Source organism: Telopea speciosissima, chromosome 1 (genome assembly GCF_018873765.1).
Source record: "Telopea speciosissima isolate NSW1024214 ecotype Mountain lineage chromosome 1, Tspe_v1, whole genome shotgun sequence".
NCBI classification, from domain to species: domain Eukaryota; kingdom Viridiplantae; phylum Streptophyta; class Magnoliopsida; order Proteales; family Proteaceae; genus Telopea; species Telopea speciosissima.
In genome coordinates this window covers 2,167,747-2,189,183 of record NC_057916.1, presented here as the reverse complement: position 1 = coordinate 2,189,183, position 21,437 = coordinate 2,167,747, and the positions used below count along the sequence as shown (strand labels likewise).

The 21,437-nt window shown below is 38.4% G+C and overlaps 1 protein-coding gene across 2 annotated transcripts; it reads left to right on the top strand.

The window, feature by feature from the left end:
* The first annotated feature begins 2,242 nt into the window (after positions 1 to 2,242).
* LOC122649199 (ABSCISIC ACID-INSENSITIVE 5-like protein 5) lies at positions 2,243 to 18,878 on the top strand. 2 transcript variants are annotated; one of them, XM_043842579.1, is made up of 5 exons: positions 2,243 to 3,030; positions 3,114 to 3,185; positions 4,593 to 4,622; positions 18,386 to 18,462; positions 18,578 to 18,878. In XM_043842579.1, the coding sequence occupies exons 1-5, from the start codon at positions 2,344 to 2,346 to the stop codon at positions 18,597 to 18,599; spliced, it is 888 nt and encodes a 295-aa protein (XP_043698514.1). In that variant the 5' UTR covers positions 2,243 to 2,343; the 3' UTR covers positions 18,600 to 18,878. The 2 variants fall into 2 exon arrangements, with proteins under 2 accessions (XP_043698514.1, XP_043698515.1); XM_043842580.1 differs by having other exon boundaries at positions 2,244 to 3,030; positions 18,386 to 18,484.
* The last annotated feature ends 2,559 nt before the right edge of the window (positions 18,879 to 21,437 follow it).

Genomic DNA, 21,437 nt, shown 5'->3' with positions numbered 1-21,437 from the left:
GAACAGCACCCCTTCTTTCTTTGTGAGATTTTGAGGTGCAGGTGGAAGAGTAAAACACTGGCTTAAGAGGAGTAGATAAGGATAAAGTAAATGCACAAGTGGATGGACCGCTGGGATCCCACCACATAAAGCACTGATGGGGGTCTTCACTCTGCATTCCTCACTCACTCAACTTTGTCAATTGGTTTGGTTTTGGTTTTTGGTTTGGTTTAAGGTATAATATATATGAACTAAAATTGAACCATAACCGAATAATTTTCATAATCTCAAACTGAATCGAATCAATTTCAGTTTTATTCAATACAAAATCGATTCATGTATTTAGTTTCAATCGGTTTGTATCCGGTCTCGATACTTTGATTCAAATTCGGCTTAAGTTAACTAGCTTGCTGAAACAAATAAAATTGGAAAGGAAATTAGAACTACACGAAAACACAGTCCTGCAATATCAAATCTAATACCTTTTCAAACCATTTAACATAATTCAACAAAAAAAAACCCACAATATGTAATTTCACAACTCAATAAAGACACAAAATTATAGGGTTTGGAGTGTTCAAGTTTGATTCGGTACGGACACAGTATATAAAGTTAACAACACTTCATTCAGTTCGATCTAAACTGATAGTTTCTATATAAAACTGAAAATGAATTTAATTAATGGACTAATAACGAACTGAATGAAATTTTATTTTTCAAAATCAAAACTGAACCAATTTTTTGAAAAATTGGCTGCTATATTATTTTATCAATTTCATGTAGTCTATATGAATAATGGTTTTGTAAGAAATTCTTAGAGTCAGAAATACAGGGATTAAGGGTCTAAAAGGAACAAAAGAATAGGTGGGTGCATGCAATATAGTCTGAAATCTGGATGGATTATCAAGAGATTGTAAATTGGCTAATGTAGGATGCCCATGAGAAAGTTCTAGTTTACTTTATAATGTATTTCAACTTATGAAATCATTTAATTCTGTTTTTATTGTTAAAAAGTCTAAACTGGATATTTCTATTGGTCATAAATAGGTAATTAATGTGAGAGTTGATAAACTCTTGGATTATGTGAAGACAAATGTTCAATCATTTGCTTCAGATTACAGGAGTATAATCCGTTCCTATCAATAGATATCATTTCTATTAAAAAAAGACCGATGTCGAAGCTTCCTTGTCTTGATTGTAATTTAAGATAACATCGTTGACACCCTAACCCATAAGGCTCTGTTTCTGATGTGTGTGACAGTTTGGCCTCTCCACATTCCTTAGATCCAAGACATTTGTAACTTGGAATCCTCCGATACAATACCTGCAAATCATCAATAAAATCTATCTCTTACCAAAAAAAAATAAGACAAAAAGGAAGAAGGTTTTCAAGCAAGTGACATTAGGAGTGTAACAATGGACTGCAACAAACAATACTGATAATAGGAGGGTAGGGAGGTCATTTCATGTGAAAAATAGAGAAATGACGCTGAGGTGCTGATATACCATACACGAGTGGTTGAGAGAATCTTTTCTCTAAAAAACAGGACAAGAGATTACTGTGTGCTTGTCTGGCTTACACCATTGTTGGGACCAATGAGACTGATCGCAGGAGCATCAACATGGATAAATTTTTTATTTCACAGAAGATGGCATAATAAATTCGTATACTCATGCGATGTGCGCTCCACAAAATCTAAGGAGAGATCTTCCTCATTAAATAGGGCAAGAGATAGCTGTTAGTTATGTAGAGCGTAGACAGCTTCCACCAACCAACGCGGGCCAATGAAAGCACATGTGTGAGATCAACATTGATGCAGTTTTTTATTTTATAGGAGGTAGAGTGGTACTTTCAAGCACTCTTGTGTTTGGGTGGGCCAGGGTACAAGAGTCTCGTGAGTCGTGACTAGGTAGCATACTATTTTGGTCCCTCTAAAAAATATGGACAATGTATTCTGTGAAGAGCGTGGCCAACGTTGACGCTCCATGTCTATCTCTCAAGTCTCATCCATATGAATTATAAAATGACATCTTTGCCATTATCGCTGGAGGAGAGAGAGAGACAAAGGACGCGGTGGCGTACGAGTTGGACAGTCGGTGGAAGAAGGGGAGAAGTTAAAGTATCACCAAATCCGATGTCGGGGGTCTGACTCTTAAAAGCAAAATACATCTTTTTGAAGACTGCCCAAAATGGTTATAAAAAAAAAAGGACTGCCCAAAACCACTGTTCAAGGACTCCAACTTCCATTTTTCTGGTAACCTCAAACCGTTCGCGAGACTCACGCGCTCAGAGGTGATTGAGATGGTGATTTCTCCTAATAGAGAGGTAAACTAAAATCTTAAAAACCCTAGAAATCAGCGGAAATGGCGTCGTCAAAGGTAATGGCATCTTCGAGTTCGGCCAATTCGGATCTGACACGGCAGCCTTCTATGTATCCGTTAACAGTCTCTGAGCTTCAGAACGATCGGAGTAAGAGTTTTGGATCTATGAACATGGACGAGCTTTTTAAGAACATATACGGTGATAATCCGGCGGCCGCCGAGATCATTCCCAACGCTGCTACCGGCCCCAGCAGTGGAGATTGTGAATCGAACGGTGGGATTCCGAATGTTGGCAACAAGTCGGTCGAAGAAGTTTGGAAAGATATTGTTGCCGGTTCTGGAAGTGGAGGCGTTGATCGGAAATTCAGAGGGGTTGATGATGGCCAGTTTTTTAAGGAGCCAGCGTATGAGGAGATGACTTTAGAGGATTTTCTGGCGAAGGCTGGAGCTGTTACAGAGGAAGATGTGAGGGTTACGCAGGTTGCGGGGCCAGCGCAAGGTATTTTTCCTGTCGATTCAATGTTGAGTAATCGATTTCAGCAACCGCAGCAGCAGCAGCCACAGATTGATGGATCGGTTGCTGTGTTTGGTAATGGAGTGGAGAGAACAGGAGTAGGAAGGGGGAAGAGGCGAGTGGTGGAGGAGCCGGTTGATAAGGTTACTCAGCAAAGACAGAAGAGGATGATTAAGAACAGAGAGTCTGCGGCTAGGTCGAGAGAACGGAAACAGGTCATTTTCGGTGCCTCTTGTTTTTTTTTTTTTTTTTAAAGTGTCATTTCCTTTGAGATGACTTCTTAATTATCTGTCTTTAGGCCTACACGGTTGAGCTTGAATCTCTCGTGTCACAACTTGAAGAGGAGAACGCTATACTTTCCAGAGAGCAGGTACTGCAGTGCGGTTCAATTTAGCTATGATTCTGGGTCTTTCGAGTTTTTAATTGTCTGATGTGAAATAGTTTGTTTAGTGAGCATTTGATCTTCTTTTGTCCATGCATCAGTTGTTAAGTATGTCTAATGTGGAGTACACTGAGACACCCACTGAGTGGGTTCCGACTTCCATTTTTCTTGCTAGAATACGTAGGACGCATTGATGAAATGTGGATAACATTTGATGTACTTAAGAGAATAAAGTTTGTGTCTCCAGATTTTTGATTTGCTACTCAGTCCACCTAAACTTAGCCATAGACTGACTGCAACCGATTCTGCTGCTTGGAATTAGTCTATCTGGTTTGTCCAACCTGATAAAGGGGTTATTTGGAGGTCCTACTTGATTCATCCAAGTCGTACTGTTTAGTCAACTGTTGAGATTTCCTTGAGCGGGTGGTCCGCATGACTCTGTCTATGCATAAACAAGTTGCGGGAAATTATGTTTTTTTGACAGGGCTTTCCTCATGGGTGCTTATCGCTTATCGATCTTAAAATTTGCTTGTTATGCTGCCTCAACTCTCATGTTGATAGAAACATATCTCACAAAATAGCTTAAGGTTATGCCTTTAAGAGCGAGTTAAAAGTCTAATGTGTTTGTGAAACTTGCAGTGATTCAATTGTCCAGCAAGTTCTGTATCTCTTCAATTGATGATTGTTGTGTGCTGGATGAATGGTTCGATGTGAAAATATGAGTGATACATGATCAAGCTTGTTGGGTGTCTGTTAGTAATCACTTATTTAGAGAATGACATGCTTCGTCAGTGTTTACCAACTGTAACAACCAGTTTGAGCTCCACTGGAAAATGCTCAACATGAATTAAATGTCTTGCAGGTTCATTGTTACATAAACATTGATGACATGCTTACATGAATATTCATTGTGTAATTTTTTCATTGCTACATTGAATTGACTATTTCCTTAATTTTATCTGGTTTGATTAGTTTTTTGTTGAAGGTATGTCTTGAAATTGCTTATGTATTTGATGTGATATTAATTGTTGCTGGCTATAACCTAGGGGACATGGAAGCAGCACCTCAAAATAAAAAATTATTACGGCAGCATTCCTTGTTATTCTCTTTGCTCCAAATTTAAATGTTGCCTTTGTTATTTATTGTTGATCAAAATTCAAGAAGTACACACACTGCAAATCTACAGTAGTATATGGTACTTTTAACATTTTGATGCGAGTCTATGCATGGGGTATAAGAACTAGTCTGCGATTTTAATTCCATTGGGGTGTGCCGTTGTATTTAATAAACAACCCCAAGATACCTTTTCTTATTTCATAATTTGAGTCCTTACAGGATATTCTGCTCTAATATTCTTCAATAAAGTTCTGAGCTGATAAAAAATCCATTTTGCAGGAAGAGGGGAAAAAGAAAAGGATTAAGCAGGTATGTTTGAATAACATTTTTTTTTAATTATAACCCATGAATGCTGTGAAATTCACATTTTGCATTGAAAATTTGTTTCTACAGTCCTCTTCACAAGCTTTTTTACTCAAGACATCCCTTTATTAATTTTTTTTTAATAAAACTCCAGTCACATCATATTTGCTTTTCTTACTTCCGAGGCTTTAAGAAGCTGCTTATGCCTACACCATGTCACAGTATATCTATATTGTTGTGAAATGTCACTAATTCTTCCAAAATGGAAGTAAACTAGCTTGTGGTTCTTGTTTGCATCTTGTTCTGGTTGAGTTGTTTTTAACATGTGTTTTTTGAGGCTGATATTCGGTCAGTGGATCTTAGATCGAGATGATATCATACTCTGACCTCATGAGGATTTTGTACAACATGTTTCCAGGAAATACCTAATGTAATGGTGATTGTAATTGTGCCAAAACCAAGGATCTGTAGCCAGTACCTGCAAGTAGGGAAGAGAGAGAACAATGGGAAAGAGATATCTAAACCCACGATGGATTCAGTATGTCTTTCCATTGTGGCCTGCTTTTACTTATATAAATCTGTCCAACAGCAATTGTATTCCTTGTAAGATACAACACCTAATTACAAACTAAATAGGAAAGTAAACTTAGACTCAACTTAGTCCACGATAGGGACACTTCCCCATCGTGACTCAACTCCTAACACATCTTAATACTCCCCCTTCTACCCTGCAACTCTGATTTCTTGTCAAGGTTTTCCCTTCTGCCCTACCCGGCCCTCCACCAATTTGGTATCAAAGCCGAACGATCCATCATCCTTCTTTGTCAATCTCTTTCATTCTCATTCTCCTTCTTCCCTATTCTCCCTTCCTATTAATGTTCGTCCGATAACAGCAAACAAAAAGGGGTTGCGTATCACCCTCCATCTTCCATCCCTCTCCTTCGATCCCACTGAAACCCCAACCACACCTTTTTCATGCCCCTTCTATCTCACTGTAACAGCGAACAGAAAAAAAGGCGAAACCCTACCACATCCCAAATCCCTCAAACCAGAAACCGCCTTCGATTTTCACTGAAAATCACCCCACCCCTTCGACTAAAAAAAAAAGAAAAGAAACCCCACTGTCGATTCCCAGCAACAACTCTCCCCACCGCCTTCTTCCATTCCCCCCTGTGAATCAATTGACCCTTGGCCCCCAGCTTTCGGTTCGGCTAGCAACTACCAGAGCCAAAAAAAAAAAAAGAGCAGCGAGAGACAGAGCAGACAAAAAAAAAGTACATACCTGTTTCAGAAGCTTTTGTGATTCTCTCTGCTATCAATCGGCTCCCATGCATCGTCGCTGTCCATCAAAGTCGAGAAGCCCCTCCTTCCTCCGTTCTTCTTCTCTTGTTCGACAGAATCAGAATCCAAGTAGGAGACTGACTGTTCGGTAATCCCACGATTTCCCTTTTGTTTGTTTCCTAAAGTCCAATTTTAACTTACCTTTATTATCTTTTGTTCCAAGATTACCCCCCTTAACATTCATTTGTTCTTTTTTCTTTCTTTCCAGAATTGCCCCTCCCTTCTATTCTTATTTTATTTTCTTCCAAGTTTACCCTTCTCTAGTCCTCATCCCTACGTTACTCCACACTTTCTTTTCTTTAGTTTGCAGTCCAATAAATTACAATTCTGCCATTGTTATCATAAACCTACTACATCGTGGAGGTTGATTGATACAAATTGCTCCTTTCGATTAGCGTTGTGTTCCGTAAATTGCGAACGAAACTTTTTAATTTGAAGACAGGTTTTTTGGAGCTTGCCAATATTAACTACTTCTATGATACGATGTCAAGCATGCTCCAATCGTTAGAAGGCAAGATAGGAAACAAATTAGAGAATTAAAACCAACAGCCACGCATGGGGTAATCTTCAATCGTTCACAATGGGACATGAAAGGAATTGTAATTATTCATTAAAGATATACTTGCAAGCAAAGTAAATCAAGGACAGGAGTGGATTAGAGGTAAAGAAAAAGAGTACAATTGAAAATATACAATATGTTAGAAGAGAAAAGACAACTCACGATTTGAGTTGTCTTCACCCTTGCAATTATGGAATTAAAAAAAAAAAAGAAGGGAAATTTACACATACCCCCCTGAGGTTTGACGAAAGGATATTTTTACCCCCCAAGTTTGGAAAATTCTGCGTACCCCCCTGAGGTTTGCAAACAGTAACAAATAAGCCCATTCCGTCAATTCATGACTAACAGTGTTAAAAACATGGGATGAAATGACAAAATTACCCTTGCCCAAAAAAAAAAAAACCCTCTACTATAGGATACCATAGGTTACTATTTCGTGAACCAGGGCGATATTGTAGGCGGTGGAACATAAACAGATGGAAGGCAGCGTCAAAATAGGAAGAATTTCTGAGGCGGTAACCACGGCAGTTATCGCAGAGAAACACGCAAATCCTTCGCTCGAAGCAAACTCCATCTCTCTCAGTCATGTCCCGACAGAATTGGGTTTCAAGTTGCAACGATCTTCTCTTCCTGAACAATATATTTTTTTTCTGATACCAGGTGACAAAACCAATTAATGTAGTCCTAGGTAGGAGTAGTCCCACTAGGAGCCAGGGTAATGGGGTCACACACAAGGGCTGGCTGATTGGATTAGGGTTTACTAATTTAGGGCAAAAACTAGGGTTAGGGTTGGACAATGACAATGGGGTTTATGGGGTTTTAATGTGCAGGTCTAGGGAGCCTTTATGGCATATAAATAATAGGGTTTGGGAAGGTTTTAAAGTTCTGCAATTCTGGACAGAATTGAGTTGCAGGTTTTGGGTTTAATGGAGTGGAGGAATGGAGGGGATAGAGTGGGAGTTATGAGCTGGATTTTGAATAAGTGTGGGGAGAGGTGTGGGGGGTATAGGCTAGAAATTTGGTTTGGAATTGATTGACAGATTTGAAATTATGAAGGAGTCCTAGTTAAGGTAGGAGTTGCAGGTTTAATGGAAATTAGGGTTTGATGGATGGAGGGTGGTGTGGATTAGGTTAGAGGATGAAGAGGGGAAGGATATATGTAGGAAACTAAGATTACTTACTGGTTTGATCTCCTTCAGAGGCAGCAACAGCAGCTTGAAGAAGCTCGATTGTAGAAGAAGATGAACCTCCCGGTACTAGACAGACGCAAGGAGTCACAGGAGTCTACCCACCCTATCCACCTTGAGATTCTCAAGGATATACACTCACAAAGAGCAGCAGCAATGGCAGCAAGCATAAAGCTAATTTTTATTAATCAAATTCGTATCTAATGCTGACCTCCCTTACAAACTTATATAGAAGACTCAAAAATAGACTTAGACATTAAAAAAGAATGGCCTAACCCTATCCCTAACCTATTAGATAACTTAAATTGACTAGGAAACTAGAATACTAAAGGAAATAAACTCAAAACATGGCTGGACTTATAGAGTCCTAATCTAGCTCAACGTACATCACATGACCACTTAAGTTGTCACATGACCACTTAACCAAGTCACATGATCACTTAAATTGAACCAATTGGATGCAACCAATTTGAACTGGTTCAATTAAAAAAATAAAAATAAACTAAGTATTGGGCTAATCCCGTATGCAACCTATATACCTCTAGTTTAGGCTCATTAAAGTGGCCTAATACATAGAAAACCTTTGGGAACAAAGGCCCAACATGTATATAACCCAACCCTAGGCCTATTTCTAAAGAAATAAGCCCTATTTGGTGATGAATCTACATCACCAATGATCTGTAACCAGCACCTGCAAGTAGTGAAGAGAGAGGAGAGAAGAGAAAGAACACTGGAAAGGAGATATCTAAAGCCACGATGGATTCAGTATGTCTTTCCACCGTGGCCTGCCTTTACGTATATAAATCTGTCCAACGGCAATTGTATTCCTAGTAGGAATACAATGCCTAATTACAAATTTAAAAGGAAAGTAAACTCAGACTCAACTTAGTCCACGACAGGGACACTTCTCCCATCGTGACTCAACTTGTAAGTTGTAACACATCTTAACAGTAATTAACATTGAGTTAAGTTTAGTAACATTGGATTTTTGAACAACATATTTCCTAGGATTCATATGCACCTTTTCAAGCTCCTTATTGGACTAAATTATGGTATTCTTAACAATTTGGGGTGCTTACTTGTATTCAGATTCATGGAAATGCATCAGACTGATCCAATAGTTATTAGTTAATAGTACTTAATTTTCTATTCAAAATGGATTTAAAGTTTCAATTTATTGTTTCAAAGCTTGAATAATTATTATGATTGGATATGGACTTGTTAGAAACTTCCCTTGTGATCCAAGGTAGAAGGAATTCAATTCTGTCACTTTTCTCGTGAGAAAAGAAGCAGGGCCTCTGGAATCGTAGTAATATCACTATGAAACTAGATCCTACATTTATTATGGGAGAGTAAAGAAGGAGAGTACAAGTCATTACACTCATCTACATAAACAAGATTATCTTTAAGAATTTCTGCTTGTTCTTGTGAAACAATCCAGTGGTAGGAATTGAAGATGCATATGGAGAATAGATGAAACTAAAATGTAAGAGTATAAGGGATGCTTACTAGGTCCAAAGGTAGGACCACAGATGAGGCAGAGCAGAACTCTCCAATTAATGGATAGTGTTCTGGTATGGAACATCAGGCGGGCAACTAAACCCCCTATTGATGTAGCTACATGTAGGAGATTTGGGAAGTTGGATATGCATAGGGGATTTGGTAGTTTAGTTACCTAATTACTACAGTTTCTATTTTCAGATTAGGAGTCTTTGTTTCGTTCCTTTATCTATATAAGCATGTACCTGTTGATTTTAAGGAAGATTTTTGAAGAATGAAATAAATTTGATTTTGGTTTACCTCTTACGGTTATGGAACTGCGCGGGTTCTCTTTTTCTCTTGTTCTTTACTTAATTCTGATTTGAGTTCATCTCTCTCAGGTGTGTCCTTCCCTTACTTTTCTCGTATCTTTTTCTTTTTTTCTTTCATTACTTCTCCTTACTTTTGTTGAACTTCCCTATCATGTTATACTGGTTCCCTTGTTAGTGGTACTGTTGTCCCAAGAAGAAAGGGTTATGGTTCCTTCGTCCCATTCACGATTAACCTGAAACTTGGGGTGTGAGATCTCCTTCCTAGGGGATAAAAAAACCTAGAGTATTCACCCCTGCAATCTCCTATTTTGAGAGAAACCTGCTCCTTCACTTACCACCTGGGTTGATTCAGACATTTTTTTTTCATTTGCCAGATTGTTTTCTCGAGTGGTCTTTGTGTGGGTTTCAGAGTTCAGTGGGTTAGGGATTTAATCCTGAAATTTCATGAAAGTTAGCTGAAGATACTAGGTGCTGGCTCGATCTGAAGAGGCCCAACTCCATCGCCTTCCTTCAGCTTTTGTCTGTAGGCCTCAGGAGTTTGAAGAAGGAAACCTTTTCTCCTTACTACTAATAGGGACCAATTGTGTTAAATGACTTTTTTGCCCCTGCCTTATTCTTCCTTCTTTCTTAAGCAAGTTCCAGTTTTACCCTTCTCTCTTGCACTATTATTTCTTTTCCCTTATTTTGTTATCTTACCAAGAAGAGGATCCAAGGGTGGACCATGGTGCAACAGTAAGGTTTCTCCATTGTGACCAAGTGGTCACGGGTTCGAGTCTCTGGAAACAGCGTCTCCGCAAAGCGTGGGTAAGGCTGCGTACATTATGACCCTCCCCAGACCCTGCAGTGACAGGAGCCTCGTGCACTATGTACGCTTGCTTTTTTTTTAAACCAAGAATAGGATCCAAAATTTTATTTATTTACTTAGTTGCCATTACATTCTTATGTTTGGAATTTTGTCATCCGGGTGGGCCCATAGTGACCCTAATTGGGTTTTAAAACCTAGGATCACATCAGTTGGAATCAAAGCCAAATTTCTTGCAGTTTGTAACCATTACATGATCCTCTCACATCACGAATCCTGAACTCTACAAGTTGTACAAGGAATTACATGAAACCAATAGAGAAGTAAAGCAAAATACGGCAAATTTATAAAAGAAACTCAATGTACTTTCGTTAAGGTTCTTGCTTTTATGAAGAGAATTGAAAAGAGAAATGAAGCAGGACCATCTTCACCAGTTCCTCAGCTTTGTACTTTACGAATTTCGGTTGCACCTTCGAGACATCAACCCAAACCAGTTATTCCTCAGGACGTCACTCAACAATTCTCAGACGGGGATTATGGGATCAAGGTTGAGTAATGTAGGAGTTGGTTCAACTAAGAACCAACTCTACAGTAGGACCAATGTATGACAGTGTTACTCATTGAGTGATGGTTTCAACAGTAGCAAATGGTAGATCTCACTCACAAAAATTACAACAAAGAAGAAAAGATAAAAGATTGAAGAAGGATAATTGGATTGAGACTCTTACTAATGTAGTCCCAGATAGACAAACGTCTACTAGGAGCCAGGTAAGTCAAGATCTTCTAAAACAGCTGGCCGATTGGACAAGATTGTAGTTTTAGGTCAAAAAACTAAGGTTAGGTTCAGGGTAAAGGGTTGGGTTTTATTTAGTAAAGTCAGGCAGGCCTAGGGGAACCTAACAATGTAGGTTTGAGTAATGTTTAACTGAAAATTTGAATTTCAGAAAATTAGGGTTAGGGTTTTGGGAAATAGGAAAGGGGATGAAATTGGGGTTTAGGATGGGATTTTGGGGAAGGGCTTCTGGTCGAATGTTCAGGACAGTGAGGAGGGTATTCCGTTGTGGTTTGGGTGGATTTGGATGGCTAAATAGGTTTAGAGAGGTTTTAGGGTTTTATAGAGATGAGGGGAATTAGGATTTAAAAGTATTGGGATGAGGCTGCAACTAGGGTTGAGTGCAGGGAATGGTGAGAGGGGGCTGTGATTGAAATATGAATGGATTCTGATGGTGGAATTGGTCTGAATTGGAAAATTAGGGTTTGATGGAGTTAGGGTTAATGGAGATCGATTGGGACAGGTTAGGGCTAGGTTGGAGGATGAAAGAAGAAGGAAAGTTGCAGGAAAATTAAATCAACTTACTGGATGTTGCAGAACTCCAGTAACAGCAGCTTGAAGTAGCTTGAAACAACTTGAAGCAGCTTGAATGCAAAGAAGAGGGCCTCCCGTTCTTAACAGATGCAAGTAGTCGATCGGAGTTCACCAAACATGACTGAAAATATTTTTCTGAACTGTGGGGGAGCCTCCCACGATTTATCTTTATTTATAATATGGCCATAGGCCAAATCCTAATACAATCTAATTGCTTCCCTCACTTAAATCGTGGAAGGGTGTAACTTTACTTAAAACTATAAAAGCTTAAAAGATTCCTAATCTACCAATAAGAAATAAAGCCTAACAGCCAATAAGAAGTAATCACTTAAATTGAACCAAGACTGAACCGGTTCAATTTGAGTTACATTAAAAACTGAAAAATAAACAAAGTATGGGAAAACTAAAGCTGAAATAAACTAAGTACTGAACTAAGGCACCAAATACTAAGCCCTAGTCTTAGGGCTTCTTGATCTTCCTCTTCTTCTTGTGGGTGCTTGGATCTGCATCACTTACTCTCTCCCAGGTCTCTCACCACTCATAGGTATACGCATCTCAGTATCTCACCCTCCCCCCACTACATCTCACAGCATAACATGGTTATCAAAAACCAAAACTCCATTTTCCATCAATCTCGACTTGGCTGTATTCAGCCTTCTTTATTTAAATAGCAATCGGGTACAACCTATAACGAATATTCTAGAAACAAAATAAAACGTCTAATAAAAGCAACTAAATCCAGATTACATAACTGTTTAAAATATAAACAAGGATAAGATCTATCTAAACCTAATCCTTGGTAGTTCTCCATGTGTTAGTCTTCAACTTGGTCTTCTAAACAATCTCCATCAACTGGCCGTGGGGCCCATGAGATCTGGAAATAATCCCCTAAAAGTCATCTCCGCACAAGGCTGCAACTCTCCTGAATTATCTCCAAGAAAATAGCAGCCTGGCTTCCAATATATCTCCATGCAAAGTGGCTATGGGGCCCACCAAATTGGAAGAAAATCTCCTAAATATGTTGGTTTGATTGGGGGGTGGGGAGGGATGAACTTGGGCAGGTTCTTGTTGATTTCTCTCAAACTCCTCCCTACAACTCAGCTGGTTGATATGAGCAGAATATGTGCTCGATATCCCAAGACTCCCTGCTGGCTCGATATCTTCTTTTGGGCAGAATCGATGGGGCTGAATATGGTCCAAATCATGGGCCAGGTATATGCTGAAACCGATGGGCTTAAAACAACTCATAATATGGGCCAGGTTTTGACCTATCTTGTAGCCCTATCGATTGACCAAATCTACATCATTGAGGTTCCTGAGTTTGACGGCTAGAAAGGACCCAAGGAATTCCTTGATTCGCTGACCAAAAGTTCAAAGCATTTTCACCTACAAATCCTTTCCGGAAGATATGAAGTGCGATCTCGTCCTCACTAAGTTTACTAAGTTTGCTTGCTCACAGTGGGATGACGTGCTACAGTCGAGGTTTATTAGGCTACTTGGACTTGTCACCAATTGGGAGGCTATGAAGCAAATATTGAATGATAAATTTGTTCTTCCCAAGTATGAGAAAGTGCTCTTCCACAAGTTGTTCTACTTACATCGGGGCGGTAGAGATATGGATACATGCACCATGGAGTTTCACAAGCTGTCCTCTAGATGCAGATTTCAGGGACGGACTAGTAGCGGGTTTTGAGGTGCATTAGTGGGATAAACATCGTGATCCAATTAGAGAGCTTGCTAACAAGGAGTTCTGAGAAGTTTATGGGGCAGCTGCAGATGCCAGGACTGCTGAAGAAAAGTACAGTCACTTGAAAGAGATGATCAAATGCTCTTCAGCCTATAGGTGATAAAAAACCCTAGATATTGGGATGTGAGATGATCAAGAAGAAAGGGTTACGATTCCTTCGTCCCATTCCCGATTAAATTGATACTTGGGGTGTGAGATCCCCTTCCCTAGACAATAAAAAACCCTAGATATTGGCTCCTGCAACCTCCTATTTTGAGAGATCCAGAACTGAAACACCCTCGCTTACTGCCTGGGTTAATTTCAGACATTTTTTTTCATTTGCCAGATTGTTTTCTCGAGTTGTCTTTGTGTGGGTTGGGGTTATAATCTTGAAATTTCATGAAACTTGGCTGAAGATACTGGGTGCTTGCTCTGTTTGAAGAGGCCTAACTCCTTCCCTTCCTTTAACTTCTGTTCGTAGGCATCCAGAGGTTGAAGAAGGAGACCTTTCCTCCTTATTTCTACTAAAGACCAGCTGTGTTAAATGACCTTTTCGACCTACCTTCATGACTTAAGTCCATTTTCCCTTCTTTCTTAAGCAAGTCCTAGTTTTATGCTTCTCTCTTGACATTATTATTCTTTTGTCCTCAACTCATCATTTTATCTTACCGAGACGAGGATCTAAAATTCGATTCATTTACTTAGTTGCCGTTATATTCTTATAATTGGAATCTTCATCTGGGTAATTGGGGTTTTGGAAACCGGGATCCATGGTTATCAAGGTGGGAAGGCGACCATGGCGTTTTAGAGAGTCAAAAATCAAGGCGACACTGCCATGGCGGCAAGGCGGCCGCCATGGCAATCACATCAATAATGCTTTCTTTATTCCTCCCTCTCATTTGAAAGATATAATGCTATTGTAGGTGAAGCAAGGGTCGTATTATGACCATCTTTATAACTCCTTTTGGTGCATTTTTATTTTGGTTGCGTTTGGTATGCATTCTGGGTCAAGAACGCATTCCGGAATGCCAAAAAGCCATTTAGTATGTGTTCTCATTCTAAAAAAATGGAACACGCCCAAGAACGAGGCCCATTCTGGAACGGGCTTTTTAGTCCATTCTGCATTTGCATTCAAAAAATGAGATACAAGGAGATGGCAGTCGTGAGTCTTCACCAACATCCAGGAACTTTGAAAAACGCAAGTACGAAGTTAAAGTACTATCTAAATATCTGATCTCATCGTGTCTCGCCCTCTCCGGCTCTCCAGAAGCATTCCTGCAACTCCACCAGCTCCACCGGTAACTCCTTTCTTCTGGTTCCTACTCCGGGAACTCACCTCCCATTCGCAGCTCAGCTTGCCCCTTACCTCTCTGGGTGAACCTGAATACCGCTCACCATCAACTAATTAATAACATTTGTTAGTGCCACCACCAATTTCAGTGACCTTGATGAAGTAAGGGTTTTGGTGATGGAGAGGTTGAAGAGATGATCAACTGATAAGGAAGTTCATACAGTGGAGGAGATTACAGAAGAGAGGTCAAATGTCTAACTTTTAAGAGTTGTACTTGTGAACAAAGGGCTTCTTGCAATATTGCATATAGTTTTTACCCTCTGCTTCACTTCTTCAAATCTCTCACAGAGCAGCCAGCTCAAATCCTGGGACATGGGCGTGGTCATCTGAGCTTGAGCCTTCTCGAAGTTTCCTTATACCGATGGGCTCTATTAATCTGAAACTATGACCAAGGTTTACCACGAGACGGAGAACCTTAACTTCCTCCTGGTTCTGGAAGTCTTTTTGTTTTTAAATAAAATAGGGTTGTTAGTGATTTGGATCTGAGGGTCAGCTCTTTGTTTTGTTCTCTTAATCTCTTTCTCTCCCTATTTTCTCGATCTTTACTTGATAAATTACAGTACAGATCCTCTTCCATTGGGCCTTACTCAAGCAAACCCTCAAGTTGCCCAGGAGTTGTTTGATGAAATGTTGAAATGCATTCTAAAATCAAGAATGAAGTTTAGCCAGCATGTGTTCAAATGATGTTCTCATTCTTAGTCAAGAACGCATTCTGCAATCTGAGAATGGGAATGCATACCAAACACAGCCTGTCTTTGTGATCTGATTTCTGTGGTATGTTAATGTTCATTCAGCTTCCTAATGGGGCTGAGATCTAGCACAAATCTGAGCCATGTTTGTGATCTGATTTCTGTGGTATGTTAATGTTCATTCAGTTTCCTAATGGGGTTGAGATCTAGCACAAATCTGAGCCATGTTAGAAAAGTTAAGATCTTGTCAGGTCATTAGGCTGTGATTCAACTCTTGGTTTGAGATTTTCTCTTAATTCCGAATCTGGGTTGCATATATGTACTTAATTTCTGTTTCTGTTTACTTGGGAGAGGATTTTGGCACCCCTTAAAATGCTAAAATTTGCATTATAATTAAATAATTAGAAGCGAAAGTCTCAATATGTATTGAAGTGGGAGAGTTCATTCCTACACTTGTATAAGATTTTTACACTTCAGCTTATTTTTCATATTTATTAAACTGGAGCTTTTTATTCCCAACTTAAATTTCTCTCAGTCACTGTGGTCTTTTGTTGCTGCTTGTTCAATTTATGATTGCTCACATTAAACTCTTTTATTCATCATCCAAGCTGAATTTGTACATTTACTTTATTAGTTGCATCAATTCTCATTTAAATCTGTTAGTTGATTGCTTTTTAATGAGAATGATGCAGATCGATCAGATTTTATGGATTTGATTGGCCTGCAGTAATGTGCCCAATAATGGAATGGAAGAGATTTCGATCTGATGGCTAGTTATGGACCAGATCTGATCTTTGAACTAACTATCAAATTTTGAACTAATGATTTATATGGCCATATCTGAATTTAGATATATTGGTTCAAAATTTATGAGGAATATTAACAGATTTTAATAACTGAAATTTCAAATTGAGATTAAGAGTAATTAGAATATGCGTGGTCGACGGATGGGATTGATGAGAGAGAAAGGGTGATCAATGGGTGTGGTCGAAGAGATAAAGTAGGGATGTTAGATCCTAAAATTTATGATATGGAAATTAGCTTTCGATTAAGAAAGAAGGGAGAAAATGAGGTCAACTTGCAATTGATAGGGGAGGGAGGGAGGTAAAAAAAGTAAAAAACGTGAGAGGGAAAGAGATTAAATCTCTCCTGGAAATAGCATCTGAAGTTCAAGATATCAATTGGAGAGAGAGGAGTGAGAAACTTCCTACTTTGGGGGATGTGAGAGAGATAATGGGAGAAATAATGAAAGAGAAACCTGACTCTGAAAAATAAAGGCGAGGGAGAGCTAGCATGGGGGGGGGGGTAACTCTTGCTGCAAATCGGAAGGATAATCTGCTACGACGGGCTTAAGAGAGAATAAGAGCAGAAAGAGAAGATATAACATGAACAGTAATTTAGAAGAGAGAGAGAGAGGGGGGGAAGTGAAAGGGGGGGAGGGAAAACCAACCAAATACTGTTCTGTTCATTCGAATCGTGGAGTAGGCTATGCCTTTTACATATTTAAATGAAAGTGCAAAACACACAAAATATGACTGGGAAACACTAGTCCAGTCAACCAGCTTAAAAAAGAACCCTAAACAAATAAAGTCTAGCTAAACCTTCCAATCATAGGATACAATAGAGAGTCATGTGCTGACTAGGAAACTTAATAAAATACAAGAAACAGACTTTTACCATAACTGAACAAATAAAACATTAAATAAACAAATAATAACAAACCAAATAAGAATCCCCTACAACAGGAACTTGGTGATAAGATTCCTAATTTTCAGGAATCACAATCTTTATAATTCTTCTAAACATGTTTGCATTTAGATTTGCTTAAAGTTGCAGCAGACAAGTTAGGCTTCTGCAATTACTTATATTTTGTGGGTTAATTTACTCCTTGGAAGTTTTAAACAATGTTAAGTTTGTAATTTTGTCAGTAGGATCTATTGGTGTGCTTTGCCAACTTGTCTTTTCAATGGCCATGTTGCTCTGGTTTACTTTTCACCAAACGAAATTCTTATAAACAGGGGCTTGATTTCCCATAACAACTAGCATTTCCTTGTACCTTTGCAGCATTTCTGTTAACTTGACCCTTGGGCTCTGTTTGGTTGCAAGGGAAATGAAAGGGAAGGGAAGTGAAAATTTTCAAACCTAAAAAAAAAATTTTTGTAATTATTACCCAACATCATTGTTTCAAACCTAGGAAGAAAAATTTTGTAATTATTACCCAACATCGTTGTATAAACTACTTAAACTTCTTACCATATTTAGTAATGATACTTTTTAGATGTATTTTTTATTTTAGTTTTCAAACAAAAGGGTTTTGGATGCAAAGGGAAATTTAATAACTAAATATGAGATGGTTTGGATTTATATAATCATGTGAGGTGATAATTACAAAGTTTCAAAAATATTACTTCCATTCCCTTTAATTCCCCTTGCAACCAAACGAAACCTTATTGGTGGAAGAGATATTCCTTTGGGAGAAGTTTTCCCATACTTCAGGAAGGGATTATCTTCTTTAGAGAAAAGAAGCATCTCTAGGGTCCTTTGGTTAAATATTGCCATTGACAAAGCTGAATTGGCTTGTCAGGAATTTCTTGAATTCCTTTTGATTGAAGGTGCCAGCTTGATGGTCTGTTGTCGCCTTGTCTTGGGATCTAATCCCACCTTCACCATCAAAGGGTGGAGGTTTCCTTCTGTTCTGTCATCTTATCTGGCTCATATGGCTAAATCCTGTGATGTAGTTTAAGAGGAGGTAAGTTTGCTTCCTGAAGGCCATTTGAGACTGTTTTGTTATCTATATATTCACACAAACACACGTATCGTTCTTATAATTTCATTGCCCGCAGAATCAATTGATAGTGTTTTGTTACATTTTTTTAAGAGTAACCGAGTATTATTTCATGGTAGCTAATGTGCTAATCGTCCGATTGCGTTATGCAGCTCATGGTAAATGTGATCCCAGTACTGGAGAAGCGTAGACCTCCACGTGTTCTTCGGAGAGTTCTGTCTATGCAATGGTAGGAATGGTCCAGGATGAAGGTATATATATATAGAATGGCACTCAGAAGGTACAGGAGGTTAACACCTGTAAGTGCAACTTTTTTCTTTACTAGAAAATATCTGACGTTTCAGGTATTTCCTCCATTGTGTATAAGAAGAAGCTGAGTGTTCAACATGAGAGATTTGGAAGGCAATTTCACTGACGCTGGACTGAGGTGTTCTTTCATTCCTACTATGCATTGTTCCAAAGTAATACTAACATATAAGAGCTGTCTAGTTTGTAGGGGGAAGGTAAATAGAGAACCATTTCAGTCATAGAAACCTGTTTCCCCATTTGTTACTGTGAGGGGAAGCAGTAAAGAATGGAGTAATAGATTTTTGTTATATGTATTATTATTAAAATATATGGTTGTCTAAAAATAATTTCAGTTTACAAGAGGAGCACCTGTTATGTCTCATTTCAGCACTTGCACGCTTTTCCATTTTTCCCAGGTCCTGTTTCCTGATATTTTTGGTTAGGAGCTGTGGCAGGCTTTGGAATCTTTTAGTTGCAGGAAATAACAATAAGGATAGTTGATAAACATAAAATATTAAAAGGGAAACAATTTTTCTCTCTTGCTGACCATATGGGCTCCATATGGATGATGCCGTTTTTAGAAATGCTATTGGTATGGCGTGGGAAATCCTCTCCCGTTTTTAGAAATGCTCCAATGGTCTATTAGACGTTTCAGGGGTTGGGGATGGGAGGAGAAGACAAAAGTTTCTAGGTTTACAAGTTAAACTGGGGACCATTTTTATGAGGGAAAAAGGAAGTTAAAAACAGTCTTGGAACCTCGAGGATTGAGGTCCCACAGGATGCTCCAATGTATTCATATTAGCAGGATTTTATGAATCAGAAATGGTAAGATGTCCAGAGTGAAGGAGACGAGAAGGGCTCACAGATTTTTAGAAACCATACCCAGGGTTGGTACATGAATAGTCATGCTAAAATATTTTGCTACACTTGCCAAACAATACGCTGTAATATCATCACAGTGAAGTATTAACATTTAACAAAAGGCACAACTAGAGATTTGTTCACTTAAAGGTCATTTCATTGTAAAACTTCCAATGTAAAGGATATTTTACATAAAAATGTTCTTCTATGTAATATTTTTTCCACAGTTAATGGTTAAGTACAGTATGAAAAATCATGATTTACAATAAATTTTTTTCTTTTCCTTTAAGAAGAGAAATTTTAGAAGTTGGAAAATAAAACTTTGAGCAACGCTAGAGAGGACTGAGTTGAAATCCCCTGCACATACACTTTAGGTGCCAGCACCTGTCCCATTTGTTGTCATTTAAAAGATGAATAGGAGTATTTAGAAAAACAAAAGGGACAAATGTTGGCACCATTTTGCACTATCCTTTTCTAGAAAACTTTTTAGTTCATGAGGTCCAAATGAGAAGGCCAATTCGTTCATGGCCTGTTTATAGCCTATCTATAGCCCAATTAGCTTGTGTAAAGATAGATTATTGCTCAGTTAATCCAACTAACGTGACATGATTATAGATCAGTTACCTATTGACCAAATATAAGTGTCTCCATGTCTGGCATATAAGGCCCGATTAACTAAACCTTTTGATAATGATGCGAGGTGCTAAAGTGGTGGGGATCAATTAGGCCTAATCAATCGATCAAGACCAACCGGTTGATATCCCTAATCCCAAGTTCAATCAAAACGTCAAATCACATTGAATAAAGAGATTTTCTCTTCAACTAACTTTCACCTCAACAAAGAGTGAAAAAATCTGGATAACATAGTTGAGATTTTCTTATTAACATCTGAAGGTGTCAAATAATTTTTAATCTTATTTTTTTTACCCTTTTAGTATAATAATTTTTTCCTCCAGTGATAGTAAATCCTATCATTTCACATTTGTATTTCAAAATTATGCACAGACAATGACATAATAAATTTCCTTCAAATTATTAAAAAAATTTTTAATCCTTGTTTTAAAGAACTTGTAAAATCAGACAAGGTGGAATTAAAAAAAAAAAAAAAAAAAAAAGAAGATTCCAAGTTCTAAAAACACCTAAAAATGTGTCATTTAGAAAATCCTATTATGGTTTAAGATGGAAACAAATCATCAATTACAGCCATGCCATATATAGTGAAACCTGCGCTATAACACTAAAATAAGATGACAGGCTACAACACTGTGACTGTGGCCCCCTCTGCATCTTGCAAATCATGTACTAAAATTCCAGTAAAAAAGTGACACTGTTAATGGAGATTTTAAAGAGAGCCCATATGATTGGCATGCTTCAGACAGACAATGGTCCCATCAAGTTCACGAGGTTGATGAATACAAGGATCTGTAATTGTACCTCATACGAGAACGTTCTCTAGTCCGGAATCTGGACTGAAAGCTTTTTTGATCGTATACAGTTACAAAACCAGTACGCTTGGTTTTGCTTTAAAGTGTAATTTCAACTTTTTAGTGATGGGATACGAAAGGGGAGAAAGAGAATCGAGTGACCGAGAATCAAGATGAAGAGATTTTATTCTTTCAAAGATCAAACATTATACTCTAATGAATAGCTCCCAAAACTATAAAAAAAGTTTATTCTCTCTCTCCCTCTCTCTCTCTCTCTCTCTCCTTCCAAGTAAGATTACTCATAGACCAACTAATCATTTTAGAATAATAGTGTGTTTCACTTCCATCAAGATCGCTATAGGCCCTTTTTCTCTTCACCCTAGTCTGTATTTTAGACTTCCCCCCTTTCTTTTATTTTAGTTTCTTTACCCTTTTGGTGAAAGTTTTGCTTTTCTTTTGGTTCAAAACAAAACAATGCCTCTTTCAATGTGTAACAGAGTAGGACTGTAAGGAAAAACAGATTTGTTCACACTCCTAGACCCTTCTGTTCTGTGTATGTTTGTCCTCCACTGACCCTTCTCGTAAAAAGAGCTCTCTCTCTCTCTCTCTCTCTCTCTCTCTCTCAAAATTT

Excerpts from the sequence above, each read along its gene's own strand:
- LOC122649199 (XM_043842579.1), top strand. The coding sequence starts at position 2,344 with ATGGCGTCGTCAAAGGTAATGGCATCTTCGAGTTCGGCCAATTCGGAT. Across the intron at positions 3,031-3,113 it reads GGTCGAGAGAACGGAAACAG|GCCTACACGGTTGAGCTTGA; the intron begins GTCATTTTCGGT and ends ATCTGTCTTTAG. Across the intron at positions 18,463-18,577 it reads AGAGTTCTGTCTATGCAATG|GTATTTCCTCCATTGTGTAT; the intron begins GTAGGAATGGTC and ends CTGACGTTTCAG.